Source organism: Haemaphysalis longicornis, unplaced genomic scaffold (assembly GCF_048455015.1).
Source record: "Haemaphysalis longicornis isolate Haplotype H1 unplaced genomic scaffold, Haemaphysalis longicornis Haplotype H1 scaffold_6, whole genome shotgun sequence".
Classification (NCBI taxonomy): domain Eukaryota; kingdom Metazoa; phylum Arthropoda; class Arachnida; order Ixodida; family Ixodidae; genus Haemaphysalis; species Haemaphysalis longicornis.
The window spans coordinates 172029242-172045153 of record NW_027526407.1 but is presented as its reverse complement, the minus strand read 5'-3'; the positions used below and the strand labels follow the sequence as shown (position 1 = coordinate 172045153).

Genomic DNA, 15912 nt, shown 5'->3' with positions numbered 1-15912 from the left:
CAACAAAGATTTTTTTCAGGAAGATTAGCCTAAACTGCTCACGCAAAAACTTTATATCTAACATAAACCACACGCCCCAAACATTTGCCTACGTTTGCGTAGGAACTTTACACATCTCTTTGGTGAGCGTATCTGCCTACAACAGAAATTCAACAGTTTGCTCAACTTTTTTCCCAGGCTGATCTAATGCGCACCTTTGGTTACAACGTGGAAGTACACAAGGTAACCACCGAAGATGGCTACATTCTGGAAGTAGACAGGATTCCTCATTCGCCAACTAGTAGTGGGAAGAACCAGCGCCCTGCTGTACTGCTCGTGCACGGGATCCTGGCAAATGCCGTCAGCTGGGTGGCCAACTTGCCTTCTCAGAGTCCAGGCAAGTGTATCTGTTTAAACAGATTTTATGTCGTCGTTCCAAGAACCCAAGGGCCAAGCAGCAAGAAGAGGAAAGACTAGGTCTAAACATGAGGCTAGGGTTTACTAAAGTGCTCTTGAGTTTTCGATGTCCCTGGCATGCTTAAATTCTGCTAGACAGTGTCACCAGAGCCGGCATATTACTGGAGCCCAAAGGAACTTCTGTGTCATTCACCACCACCAGACCTCTTTAGGGACCTGCTTCACAAACATTTATTGGCTGTGTCTAGACTCCCGTACGAAGGTACAATAAGCCCTCCACTATGGCGACACTCCCTGCAGTTTCGCCAAGTAAATGCGGATTTGAAACTACTTTACCCTCCCTAACGTAAAGTAGCGTAAAGTGGCATATCCTTTCAAACAGAGAGCAATCACTTAAAACTACAGAAACTATCATAATAAAAAAAATTGTAACTGAAACTTTAGGATGACATAAAATGAAAAGGGAAGAACATAGCTCAAACCTTAGGTTTTGGGAATACGGCGTTAATGCGGAACAGCCATACAATGACGACGGCAAAGCGCACTGCTAAAAAAACTCCCACCTCCCCTCGCGGGAACCCCTGTGTAGATGCGACGCTAGGGGGTTCACGTTGCAGCGTTGGACAGCGGAGGTACGGCGCTGGAACGATGGAGCGGAGCGACGCAGGCACCGCGTTTTATAGCGCGCATAACGGTGAGGGGACGCGCCGGCGCCTGTGCGTCTACCGCTGCTATGACGCAACACAATCCAACACAATCCACTTTAATCCAATCCAATCCAAGCCAAGCCAATCCACTCGAATCCACTCGAGAAAGTGTTCGCTATCGGAGAGGAGAGGGGGTGAGCGGCGGAGAGCGCAGCTCACGCGGCGAGGAGAATGGGGGAGGGGCGGACGCCGACAACAACGCCGACGCCGGATGCAGGGACAAGGCGAGTGAATGAGATGCAGTCGCATCTAAAATTTGAATGTCATCGAATGGCACTGTAGCCATGACTGCAGCGCTAAGGTTTAGTGCGTCTGTCAGCGGTCGAGATTTTGCATTTTTTATGTTGTAGGCAGACTTTCTAGCCAAAAACAGAAATCGGCATCATCAAAGCCGCATTTATACTTGTATTCCACAGTAACCATGTGTGAGGCAAGATGACGAACCCAAAAATAAGGGACGCTGAGCGTCGTTATTGGGCTGAGTATAAGCATGTACAAGCAAAACTAGTGAGGGCAAGAAAATCGTCGTCTGCCATAACACTTCGGCTTAGGAACGCCGAAGAGTAACTTCGTAACCCCAAGGGCCAATGCTGTAAAGACGAATTAGATTAGCCTGTGGTGCTGCTTAAAAAAATGACAGCGTTAGTCCCATGCAAAACTACAACGTGCGCAGTGTACACTAAATTAGGAGATACTTCAATATTCACCAACAAACAGCTTTGGCTGGAAATGATATGGTTGCCTTGATTTTGAAACTGGTAATGTAACGCGCATTACATGCAGTTCAATAAAACTAGCTTTAAAAAGACTCTCTTATAAAGATAAATATAAAATATAAACGCTTATAAATATAAATCTACTTTAAACGATCCGCGCTGACTAGTAGCAGCTACTGACCTCCTTAATCATGACGTTCTCTATGCGTTGCGCCATAGAGTTACTGTAAAGTCTGCCCGCAAACTAGAAGGTTCTTTATAGAGTGTGCCTGTTTGTAACAGAAGTAGTATTTAGGAACGCCATGTGAGATACAATTACTACAATGTTAAAACATTCAGGCGATGCAATAAAAAAATCATGCACCCCTCCGTCTCAAGACAACGTCGTCGTTAGACGGGTGGAGCATGATTCCTCTATCTTTTAACTTTCATGCCCCCTCTCCAAATCCATACTGCTTCGACCATATTAGAATGGGGTAATCGAAAAGGCATCGGCTTCACAGCTTGAGGAACCCGACCACGGGAAGATTTTTTTTTGAAGCGCTTCCACAATCATCATCATCATCACAAAAATTTTGACGAAGTGTGACGAAATCTGGAGTGTGTTGTCGTCGGACCTGGCATTTTGATTCGCAGACGGTTTGGGCATTGGCTCGTTGAACTATGCCTTTGACTCGAACGCAGTTTCGACTTTTAATCGCAGTGGCTCTGACTTTGACCCTTCGCGTTGTGTTTCGCAAGAAGAGTGCTTCACGTTCAACTATCGTCACCGATAGACATAAAGATGCATAATCTTAATGCCTAATTTTGAACGCCCTTGCGCCCCTTCCCAAATCCAAACTGAATTGACACTCCCACAATGGCGTGATCGGATAGACGTCTGCTTCATCACGTCAGGGGCCCACGTTCTATTCTGATCAGGGGACGCGTTTTCCTTTTTTTAGGTGCATATACGATCAGCATCTTCGTCAGAAAAAGTTTGCTCTTTTGCAGTGCCTTTTCGGTGCTCACGAACAAATGCGGGATAAATAAAAAGCTTCGCTTCAAAAATGTTAGCTATTCACGCACATGGCTGAAATGGGTACCCGTTCACAGCAACGTCCCCGCCACGGCATGATCGTGTAGTCTGTTCTGCCGAAAATATCTTCGGCCCCAACTGCAGAAAACACCCACGAATATAATAGATCTGCACAGTTGTAAGCACAAATTGATCAGAGGGGTATACTAGGATTGACATGGCAAACACTGTCGCGTACAAGTCGCCGAAATCGGTTATTATGACAAGACGCAAGGAAACTAAGGAACTCACCCACGGGCAAGATTTTCAAGAGCGCTAAAAAAGACTTTCAGGCCACGCCGGGAAGTCTTGGATCTCATTCGGGACCAGTAGCACTGGCCGTTTTGCAGTGCGTGTAGTGACCACCCACATACATAACACCTGCGCTCTTCGTGTAGCACTAACGAGGACGTTGTTTCTATTCACTTCTTTTGCACTCGTCTTGATATATATATGCCCCCTGCACCATTGGCCCGTATATGCCTCATCTTTTCTCCACACCTAGGAAGAGCACGCCAGGCCACCACAATCCTCGTCACCAGCGACTTTAATTCCCCGCATATAAAACAACTGTGCGCAACCCAATCACTACGTGGAGTACCACAAAAAATTCACGATAACTTTTTGATGCGGCTAACAGCCCTGATTGTCCATACCCACATCCCCACTATTCATTCTTTCCGTCTCACATGGGGGGTGGGACACCAGGCACTCTACTAGGTCGTTGATCTAGGCACTGGACGCAGTGATTACCCCAGCATTCATATTGAGCTACTCTCTCACACGAGTCGCTAGATCAAACGGAAGGTATTTAGTAGAAACTGCGACAAGTTCCGAGCCCTCAAAGTGGACGACACCAAGTTAACAGATTCTACTATATGCACCTCACTGACTCGGAAGCTAGACAATGCTACCACGGAAACCACGCTCGAGGAAGGTAAACCTAACCCTGACATGCTTGCCTTTCACGTTTCACTCATTAACGTCCAGGATGGCTATTGTGGCGTGACGGTAATATCGGTAATTCCTTTCACCCCAATGCCCTGAAGAAGGACCTATTTTATTTTTTTATCTACTACTACTCTCCTCTCCTTCACTACACCTACTACCTTTTTCCCTCTCCTCCTTTCCCCGCAGAGTAGCACGCCGGTGAACTGATGTTGGCAAACCTCTCTGCATTTTCCTCTTTGATAAACAGTTTCTCCCTCTCTTTCTCATTACATCGCACGCTTTAGACCATCTCTGAGCGACAGAATTTCTTCGTTGAGCATTTTATCCGGTTCCCAGCTGCCGCCGTGCGTCAAATGAGACTCCCGAAAATTTTGCAGAACAGGCCGCTTGGCAATTATTTTCCCTCCAATATGCGCGGGATGGGCTGTCCCAACCTTCATTTCATATGGTTGCAGACACAAAAAAAATGGATACTTCCTTTATGTTTTGGGACCTAATTTCCATCATTGAATGCGCCAAAAAAGTATAACACATCAGGCTCACAAACAATACCGTACAATGTGTCCAAACACCTGGAGGAACGTTCATAGTAATCTTCTCTAACACATCAACCACACGTTCACAACCTCTCGTCGCCTGTTTTCACGTTTCTGGCGTTTTCTGCCTTTAAACATCTGCTGGTTGCGAGAATGGTGTATTTAGATTCTCGGCACCGTACTCCACCGATACAGGCCACCTTGTTCCCACCTTTTTTTGCCCATTTAATACAGATGGAGATAAAAACAAGGATGGTGTGTAAAAAAGGTTTATGGGAGCCGCAGAAGCTAGCAGCTGGCAGCGAATCAGGAACGAGGATTGCCGTAAGCGGAGCGTGAAAACTAGTTTCGACGTGGGGTTGTCGTTTCTGGGGCGAGTTGCTCCAGTTCCGTCAAATCCCTGAGAAAGAAATGTTTATGATTTGCCTGAAGGGACTACTAACACCAAATGTGTTGTTCTGTTTTTGTATGTGTTGCTCTAGCGCCTAAACTACAAACCACAAATGAAAATGAGCCAGAACGCTGGCGATAATGAATAAAATCCTTATTTATGGCATCATTGTCGGTTTCTTCCACTGAGAGTCCGCGGGCAGGTACATGGGGCTGTATGATTCATTCTACGGGACTTTAATTTGCTGTGCACAAAAGACGCCAACCTTGTCCTTGGCTTCCAAAGCACGCAAATCCTCTTTGGACGACCACTTACACACAAATGCTCCCCCAGTATAGTAATGGGTGCGTACCAGCGCATTTAGTATGTCTAGAACTGCCTTGGGCTGTGAGCGATCGTCACGAATAAGAAGAAATTAATTGCAAGCCCCACAAAAATGTGCACTGTGTTGCTTCGTCCTTCCTATGCACGTTTCTCAGTTTTGTTTCGTCTAATGTGCATGTAGATACACGTAAGTTAGTGAAAAGAGGCAGATCACGTCTAGTTTGAAACGACAGGAGCTGCTATATCGCACACCTTAGTAGGCGTAGCAGCAGAGGTAAAAAGACGGCTCGGTCACCGGGTCCAGGTGTCTCATTTCTGCGGTAACCTATCGGTTTAAAATTGTCCTAGTGGCATTTGATGCCAGTAGTTGCAAAAAGACAACTTGACAGCTCAATGAATCAAACCATATTAGCTTCTAAGTATTGAACTTAAACGGAAGTACTTCTTTAAACACCACAAAAGGCTGTTGTAATGGGCAGAAGCAAACGGAGCAGTTTAACTAGTTTTCATATGGTTAAATTATTAATATCTACATTGAGAAGAGTTTGTACAACCCAGAGGGGGCGTCAATTGATATAACACGAAACTTACTTTAAATGCGACATGGGAGAACAGAAATGGTAGAAATATCATGAACATTCTTTTCTGTACCATCTTTCACCCGTTTTCCTCGCTTCCCTGTTTTACGGGACTTGTGAGAAGAGAATTTATTATGAAACCACATATCAGCACGCAGCGACTAGTGGTAACAGCGCTGCCCGAAAAACACACAAAAAACAATCAGTTTCCAAGTACTCCGGGCAGCCTACACTTTGCACAATTCTCTGTGGTGTTGAAACAATTAAGCTACTCTGAAATCAATGCACACAAAGTTCACATGTGTTCAAAGAAACAGTTCAGAAACTCGTTGAAAGTCAGTACGGCACAATAGTGATGCTCAGAATGTTATTCCGGACTTCTAAGTAAAACATTCTGCGATGAACTTAAGTGTGATGACGTGCTTGGAAAGGGACGCTCAGGTTACCTGCGTTAGAATGGTGGTTTGGCTAGTTGGTGCGTACTGACAATCGAAACAACGCAAAAAGACGGCACAAGGAAACGACGACACAAGGCGACGCTTACCAAACGTTTTCTTGCTACATTGTTTTTTTTTTTTTCATTTATATCGTCTCTTTCGTTTCCGCACTTTGAGGCGATAAATCCTTCGACAAGATTCTTTATTGCTACATCCAGTTCACGTTTCTTTGCTTTTGTTTCGTCGTTTTTGACGAAAATTATTTCAACACGCAGACAAGTAGCCCATGCCACCACACTGCCAGAATCACAATTCTTCGCAGCCGCGGTGCCCACAGCCTACTCCCTTGCCTTCAAGTTCACGTGTTACGCGTTACCCTCTATTATATCTCTTGTTTCACCGCTGCCAAGGTAGGATATATTGCGTTGGTAACTTACTTGGTACCAGCATATGCACTGTAGGAACAGCGGTGGTTATTATCTGTACCGGACAACTGCAACACGAATACCGTCGGGGTTTCACACGATGGAGCACCCCTTTGGAGACGTATCGTAAATACAGAATCACAGCAAAACGACATTTTTACCTTTGCTGACAAGGACACCGGAATAAAACCAGGGATATGTGTCCGCCACAAACGATAAAAGAGAACAGTTAAACGTTCAAAAATAGCTAGCCGGTAAACAGCGCAAAGGGTCATCGGCACGTGGTCTATTACCGCTACTTCCGGTTCAAAATATCGCCTAGCCTCCCGTACGCCAGTGACTTTCAGGTGCGTATGTGCGTGTTGGTTTTTTTGTCACAGAGCGCTTCCCTTTCGGAGAACCCCCTAGTAGGATTCATCGTTGTTTTACATTGGCTGCGCGATGCATGAGCGTTTTTTTTTCAGTGGAAACAGATATACAGCAGGCACACGTGCGAGTGAAAGCCGCCGCCGTACGGAAGGTCAGGAGAGCTCTCGAAACGGAAGTGGCGGCACTCCTCGGGAGCAGTGTACCCATGAGCCTTTGGGCGTTTTACCAGACACCTACTGCGGCGCCGCTTATATGTCAGTGCGACCGTGTTCCGTATGAATTCGGTGTATGTTGAGTAAGCGGCAACCATTAGGACAAAAAAAACAAAACCTGCGTCAAGATTTTAGGGGCGAAGCTCCTAAAGCCATGGGTCTGTCCATCCCTTGTGTCTCGTGGTACGTGACCGCCGCATGCTTCGTAGATGTCGCAAACTGGGCCGCGTTGCACGCGCAAGAACCGGCTGCAACCGGCAGCGCAAACTCGGCACCGGGAGCGCGAGCTTGTCTGTGTTCGCCAACGGAGGCGCCAGCGCACGTGCACTGCGAGGGGGAGATCACGCAAGAGATCACGCCACGAAAGCAGGCAGTCGTTCTCGGAGAGAGAGAGAGAGAGAGAGAAACTTTTATTGAGCGACTGGGGTTAGGGAAGCGTGGTGGCCGCCGGTTGGAGGTCGGCGGCGACGATGGCAGCTCGTTCCACCAAGGCGATCTGAACGCCCGGGTCGGAGCTACCCAGCGCACCCTCCCATTGCTCGTCACGGGTGATTAAAGGGAAGGGATTGGATGGACAGGCCACATAGTATGGGGAAGTGTGGCGTGCTGGCCACATGCGGGGCAATGAGGTGAGGGGTAGAGGGAAGGGTGGATGTGATGGAGCACCGCCCTGCAGGGAAAGGATTGAACCTGCAGAAGTCGCCAGGTACGCGCTTGCTCATTGCTGAGCTGGGGACGCGCCGGGGGGTATTTTCGGCGGGCGAGGCGGTAATGTGTGAGTATGTCATGATACGCAATTAGGCGGTCTCTGGCGGATCGGGCCCCGTGGTAAGGAACTAGGCTGGCTCTCGCTCGGATTGTGAATCCTCGAGCCGCGTCATGGGCTGCCTCGTTCCCCCTGAGTCCCGAGTGCGCCGGGGTCCATATTAGTTCTACCGGGGAAATTGGAGGATTTTGAGAGATAATTTTGAGTGCCAGTGGCGAAATGAGACCACGGGCAAAATTTTGAACGGCCGTCTTTTCGGCCTTTGGAGATCGAACGAGACGCAAGGACCTTTGCTCGTTTCCTCTCGTCTTGTTCGGGCACAAGTTCGCCCTAAATAAAATTTCTTTCTTTACCGTTGTGTCCCATCCTACGTGACAAATTGTGGTGGAGGTGCGGGGTAGTCCTCGATGGCGCGGGGTCTTTCACCAGGTCTGGGCCTGGGAGCATTGACCCCGAAGCCCCGTAGCCCGAGCTCCCTGTAGGGACACCGACGGTACATGTGTCCTGCCTCGCCACAGTGGTAACAGAGGGATTTGTACAATGTACGCACACAGTCTTGATGATGATGGTTGGGTTTTATTGGCGCAAGGCCGACTACGGGCAAAGAGCGCCAAAGAAGAAGTTACTGAATTGTGATGAGACCGTACATACTAAACCATTTGACTAAAAGTAAAAGTGATGCTAAACAAAAGACAATGGAGATGGCTGGTGTATAGGGCCAGGGTGATTATACGTGATATGACAAGAGCTGCAGAAAGTTCACCTCAGCTAAAAACTTAAAAACACGCTGACTAGAAAACATGGGTTCGTCGGCTAAAAAATGTGATGGGTGCAAAGGGATGTGTCGTCTGTATAATTCAGGGAAATGTTTGTGTCGTGTTGTGTCAATTGCCTTGCATGTGATTAGTATGTGGACTACGGATAGGCCCTTTCCACACCTGCTACACGTGGGTCCCGAAGTTCCAGTGAGCAGGTGGGAGTGCGTCGCATGTGTGTGGCCTATCCGCAGCCTAGCCAGGGCGACTTCAGTGTATCTGTTGTGTGAGTCAGTTATGTAGCGTCCCAGTTGTGGTTTTATTACGTGTAGTTTGTTGTCTGTTTGTTGACTCCAGTGTGATTGCCATGTGTTACGAAGCTGTCGTCTGATGTGTGTCTTTAGGTCGGTGTAAGGTACTGTTGTAATGTCAACCGTAGTCATGAGAGCAGCATCACCAGCCATTTGGTCGGCGGCCTCATTACCAGGGATTCCACAATGCCCTGGTACCCAGCATATAGTTATTTCAAGATTTGAGGCATATGCAGACATTAGTACCTTGAAAAGAGCATTTATAACATAGTTTTTAGATGACCTTCGTAATGACAGTGCCCGTACAACGCTTTGAGAGTCTGTGTACACAATGGACTTGGGAATTTTGTGTCTGATGATGTGGTTTGAAACGAGTAAAATGCCATATGCTTCTGCCGTGTAAATACTGTTATGAAAATTCATTGTTTTGCTGACTCTAAAATTTGGTCCGTGCGCTGCACAAGATACTGTAGAACCAGTTTTCGACGCGTCGCTATAGAATTCTGCACACCTGTACTTGTCCTGCAGGAACAGGAAGTGCTGCAGAATTGCATTCCTGGGTACCCTATTTTTTTCTACAAGAGTGAATGACAAGTCGCATGATACAGAACGAAGATGCCATGGTGCGATGAAATTATGAATGGGTGTCTTGTGCGTGTCAGAAAGGGGGACATTGAGTGCAGAAGCCTCCTCCCTAACTCTGAGAGAGAACGGTAAGGGAATCGATGGCCTGTTTAAAAAGAGTTGTAAATTTGAGATATCGTTCATGGTGGGATTAAAAGGATGGTTAGTCAGAGACACGATCTTGGATGCATACAACAGGTCAACATACTCCCGCTGATGCCCTAGGCACCATTTGTCGCACTCGACATAAAGACTTTCAACAGGGCTAGTGCGGAATGCGCCAAATGAGAGGCGAAGGCCAAGATGCAGCACTGGGTCGAGCATTTTCAGTGCTGTTTTTGTAGCAGACCCATACACGACACTGCCATAGTCGAGCCGAGACCCCACCAAGGCCGTGTAAAGGCGCAGCAGGAGTTGTTTGTCGGCCCCATAAGATTGATGTGAGAGGACCTTAAGAATATTCATTGTTTTTAAGCATTTGCATTTGAGCTGTTTGATATGCGGGATGAATGTAAGCTTTTCGTCGAATAAAATGCCTAAAAACTTGTGTTCCTTGTGCACAGGAATCGACACGCTGTTAAGAGTAATGTCTGGGTCTATATGGACCCCGCGCTTCCTAGAGAACACAACGCAGGAGCTTTTTACAGGATTCAATTTAAAACCATTCTTGTCTGCCCAGCCGGCAAGCTTCTTGACGCCGAGCTGGACTTGACGTTCGCAGATGGACATATTACATGATTTAAAAGATATCTGCACGTCATCTACATACATGGAGTAAGAAATTGTAGGCGGCAGTGCCTTCCCAAGGGAGTTCATTTTTACTATGAAGAGAGTGCAGCTTAGAACTCCGCCTTGCGGCACGCCATTTTCTTGCACATGTACCTTTGACAGTGCAGAACCAACTCTGACGCGAAAGGTTCTCTCCGACAAATAGCTAGCAAGGGTGTTAAACATACTACCAGAAACACCGAATGACTTCAGGTCAGTAAGGATCCCATAACGCCAAGCGGTGTCATAGGCCTTTTCTAGGTCGAAAAACACAGTTAAACAGAACTGTTTATGCACGAAGGCATCCTTAATATACGACTCTAGTGCCACAAGTTGATCATTCGTGGATCGCCCCGCCCTGAAGCCTGCCTGGCAGCTCTCGAGAAGGCCGTTATACTCCAAAAAGTACACGAGCCTCCGGTTTATCATCTTCTCGAGAAGCTTGCACAGGCAGCTGGTCAGGGCAATGGTTCGATAGCTAGCAGGAGAAGAAGGGTCTTTCCCTTCTTTCAAGAATGCTACAACTATGGCATCCCTCCAAGACTTTGGAATGTGCCCCGAAAGCCATATCTTGTTGAAAAGGTGAAGAAGTGTTACAAGAGTGTCTGTGTGTAAGTTCTGTATCATTGTATATGTAATGTTGTCTGGGCCTGGAGCTGAGGGTTTACACGTGCTCAGAGCACCCCTCAGCTCATGAATTGTGAACTCCGAGTTATAAGAAGTGGCTGACGTGTCATTGTCACGTAAAGGCTTCTTTTCGGCCACGAGTTTGTGTTTCATGAAAGTGTTTGTGTAGTGTGCTGAACTCGAAACGTGTTGGAAGTGTTGTGCGAGTGTGTCAGCCTGGTCTTCAAGTGTGTCCCCTGTTGTACTGACCAGAGGCAGGCTGTGTGTTTGATGTCCCTTCAGTTTGCGTATTCGGGTCCATACTTTCCGTGTGTCTGTGTAGGAGTTAATTGATGTTATGAATGTACGCCAACTCTCTCGTTTTGCCTCACGGCGTACACGTTTTCCTAGCGCCTTGGCCCGTTTGAACAAGAGGAGGTTTCCCGACGTGGGGTACCGACGAAGGATACCCCACGCCTTGTTCTGGGCCTCTCGCGCCCGCCTACAGTCCTCATTCCACCACGGCCTCCGCTGGTTGCGCGGGGCACCAGAGGCGTGGGGAATAGACTTTTCGGCGGCGTCGAGGATGTGCGCCGTGAGGAGTTGGGTAGCTTCTTCGACGTGTAGGTGTCCTATGGATGTGTGGTGTAGTTTGGATGTCTCTGTAAATGTATTCCAGTTAGCTCGTGCTTCATTGAACCTATTATGGGAAGATGGACTGCATGGGCCTTTACCTATGTATGTGAGTGAGGTGGGGAAGTGGTCACTACCGTATGGGTCAGTGCCCACACCCCACTCGAGGAGAGGAAAGAGAACTGCGGAGCCAATCGCCAAGTCAAGACATGAGTATGTGTTGTGTCCTATGTTATGGTATGTAGGCTGTTTATTGTTGAAAAGGCATGCTCCTGAAGATGTAAGAAATTTCTCTATCAGGCGACCTCGGGCATCCGTTCTGGAGGAGCCCCAAAGAGAGTTGTGAGCATTAAGGTCGCCTGTAAGAATGTATGGTTCGGGCAGCTGGTCAACCAGTGCCTCGAAGTCAGAGCTTGAAAGTGCAACATCAGGAGGAATGTATATGGAGCATACCGTTATCAACCTATTAAATATTATTGTTCGAATTGCCACAGCCTCAAGGACAGTGTTCAGAGCGACAGGGTGGCATGCTAAGGATTTCCGAGCAATTATGGCCACACCCCCAGAAGAGTGCGTGCAGCCATCCCTGTCCTTTCTGTATATCAAGTAACTGTTCAAGAAATTTGTGTTCTTGGAATTCAGGTGTGTTTCCTGAACACACATTACACTTGGCTGATTGGCATGCAGAATCTCATACACGTCATCAAGATTTTTAAGAAGGCCTCTACAGTTCCATTGAATTATGTTTTCTCTTCCCATTATTTAGTGTTAGAGCTACTGGAGTGTGTGTGTTTGGTTATGTGTCGTCTTTCGGGGCTGTGACTCTCGCCTTTCTTGGCTTGTCGGGAGGCTTTGGCGTCGGGACGCGTTCCTTGCGGTGCACCGCAGGCAAGAACGGCCCGACGTCCATCTCATCGTCCGATGTCCTGGGTGTGCCCGTCGAACCGGGCCCCCCGGACTTGGACCCCCTTCGGGGGCCCTTCGTTTGACCCGCCACCGCCGGTGGTGTCGGAGGCACCAGAAGTGGCACGGGCGGTGCGGTGGCGGTGGGAGCCGGTATTGGGCTCGTGGTGTCCATGGCACACTCCAACGCACTGGACGATGCGGAGGCACGGACGGAAGCGGCACTGGTCCCGACGGAAGAGGTTGCCACCACAACCGCTGCTGGCTCAGCGAGCGGTGCGGAGGCGGGTCGGGCTGCCAGAGGCAACCCAGGGGGGGGGCGGGGGCGGGACCAAGTCCGACTCGCGGTACTGGGTCCCCGCCGAAACAAGACGCCGCTCCGCCCCCCGGCGAGCTGCGTCGGCGTACCTCCCCAGGGGGAAAGAGGCGAACCTCTTTCGCGCCTCTGGGAAGGTGATGTTCTCTGTTACTTTGACATTGATTATTTTCTTTTCTTGTTGGAATTTCTCGCAAGTGCGGGACCACGCTGCGTGGGGCCCCTGGCAGTTGGCACAGGTGAAACTCTGGGTGTTACAGTTTTCGGATGGGTGGTCATGTTGGCCGCATTTAGCACAGGTAAGGCGGCCGCGGCAGGAGTTTGTGCCATGCCCGAACCGTTGGCACTTGAAGCAGCGCCGTGGGTTCGGGATGTATGGGCGGACAGAACAATGTATGTAACCGGCATTTATGAATTCTGGAAGGGTGCATCGATCGAAGGTCAAGATAATGTGTCTAGTTGCTACCTGTTTATCATCTCGGCGTATTGATATGCGCTTTACAGCCGTGACGCCCTGATCCCTTAAGCCTTCCAAAAGGTCGGCCTCGGTCTCGGACATGAGATCTGCCTCAGAGATCACACCTTGACAGCTGTTGAGGCTGCGGTGGGGTGTGACCCTGATCTCCAGATCTGCCATGCGGGTTTGTTTCAGGAGGATTGTGGATTGCTGCTGAGTTTTAACTTCAACTAGCACTTCACCAGTTCTGAGCTTTTTGGCATCATATGTTTTGCCGATGATACCTTCAAGGTATTTAGAAACAAGAAATACAGATTGAGAGGAAACCGGCTTCGATTTGTCTACAGATTCAATGATCAAAAAACGAGGGTAGTTATCTGGCTTTGGGAGCGAGATAGAAGGCAAAGAAGGAAATGATACTTCGGTGCGGCCCCTTTTAGGGGGCCGATCACGTCTGGGGGGGGGTTTTGATTTATCCATATGGCATTGGACAAAGCAGGGAGACGGGGGTACTTTCTTCTTTGACCGTACCCTGGTAGTCAAAGAGGTCCCGGAGCTCCCTGCCTGGTGAACAGACAGGGAGCCCATCCGCCGGAGCTTGACCTGGGCTCCGACGGCCACCGTTCGTGGTTTCTAACCCTCCACCTATAAACACATCGCCACGGTTGGATCCAGCTTATGTTTGGGGGCTCGGGGTCCGCGGTATCGCCAGTACCGTCACCAAGATTACTCAAGGTGCCCCGTGCGGGGACGCACACAGTCTTACGTCTTTCTTAATGATGTAATGGGCGAACTTTCACGGGAGAGTTACGGTTACCGATGATCTCCCCCTCTCGAGCTTCACCCCACTTATCATTCATTCCGTGGATATGGCGTGATTTTTTTTATTTCGACAAATCTTTTCTTTCTTTTCTTTAAAAAGCAGGGCTGTTTAAACTTTTACCTCTGCTATCGAGCATTACCAGAAAACTCAGTGCAGTCAAGGGCACGTGAACGTGCGTCTCGTCAGGCGCGCCCAGCGTTGTCCAGGCTCATGCGTGGACTTGCTCCATGTGAGGAGCTCAAAAAAATGCTCAGGAAGAATACCGAATGCACGTGAGCGGGGGCCTCGTGAGGAGCGCCCGGCTTCGACCAGCTCGACCTTCGCGAACACTCTGCCTAGCGTTCATGGCGGGATCTCGCGTGTGCTCCTCTACTCGTCAGTTCAAGTGCGTTCACGCCAGCAGGGACAAGCCCCCAGGCCGAGTTGGCGCTACAGACGCCGAGTTCGCGAAGCCTGTTGCCGCGGGTTCCAACGCGTGCTAACGCGGCCCACTTTGGGAGAGATGTGAAAGCCTGCGGACAAAACTGCCCGGGCCTGCCAGTCCTGAAGAAATTACAGCGGCAAGCTCTAAAATCTATGTGAGGTGCAACAGCCGGGTCTCCAAGGAAGGGTGAGGGGCCACCAGGTCTGCTGCTTCTCTAGCCTTGCACCACTATAGTGTGCGCTGAGGCAATTTTTTAAGACTATCTGCATTGCATATGCGTCTAGGTGGTGCGTATTACTCCGTAATAATTCTGGGAAACCGTAATCCTGTATATACGACAGGTTTCACTAGGAGACTAAGGCTTTCATTTAAAAACCTATCCAGCCTTATACGGCAACTCTTGATACGCGGAAAGCATTTTGCTGCTCAGTTGCAATTCAGCTTAGGGCACACCACGGTACAAATAGGCAGCGAATGGGGGCATTTTTACGCGAATAAATTAAATGTTTCTGTGGGGATCTTGCAATCGTACCTGTAAATTTAGACTGCGCGTAAAATGCGTAAACCTGCAATATATTCAGAGCACACGGCATCCGGAATTTATTACCTTTGGTAAGCCCAGTGAGCTTCTTATGTAGATTGTAATAAAACTGCAACAATTATTGCGCTTTTTTTCATGACTCTTATTAGTAACCCACAGTCACGTCAATGCAATGTGAAATCATCCCCAGTACTCTGTTCTGCAGCAAAATATAATTGGTAAACAAGAATGTACACATTTCTAGGTAAGTTTTTGCATGAATTGCAAAATAATGACCAAAGCAACAACCCTGATAGTTTCCCGGCCAACATCAGAGAACAGACTAGTACACACTACGGCGACAAGTGCTGCAGTTTATGTTTATTTTATTTATTTATTTCAACATACCGCAGGCCCTTCAGGGCCCATGCAGGAGTGGTTACAATGAATTCAAGTTTTCATCGTAAGGATAACATAGGTATTGAAACGGCGAGAAACAAGAACAATATAGAATACACATGGACAGAAGCATGCTATACAGTGTAAACATTTAGTTTACAAAAAGAAGTTATATAAACACTAAATATGCATTTTTTTCTTTTATCACGTGTTAAAATTTTAGATCATTTATGGCTCTTGGAAAACACTCTACAGATGTGCTGTTGACGGCGTCCGCCGGTAATCTGTTCCACAGTCCGATGTTCGAGAAGGTACAGCGTTGGTTAAGCTAGCAACGAAGCACGCCCGTAAGAAGACCCAACGTACAATAAGAAAGCTTTGCCTGTATACCGATGGGCAATACCCTTTCCAGCAGCGATTTGCACACTATTATTCAACCATTTTCACACTATTATTCACACTATTGTACAATGCATAACAAAACGTGTTTATGGGGCACGAAGTATGC

At 48.1% G+C, this 15912-nt stretch overlaps 1 protein-coding gene across 1 annotated transcript in view; it reads left to right on the top strand.

The window, feature by feature from the left end:
• The window catches only part of LOC144141270 (lysosomal acid lipase/cholesteryl ester hydrolase-like), a 94173-nt gene that overhangs the window by 64768 nt on the left and 13493 nt on the right, over positions 1-15912 (top strand). Inside the window, exon 3 of the mRNA XM_077672847.1 lies at positions 178-376. Within this exon, the coding sequence (XP_077528973.1) occupies positions 178-376 (199 nt within the window). The remainder of the gene's footprint in view (positions 1-177; positions 377-15912) is intronic.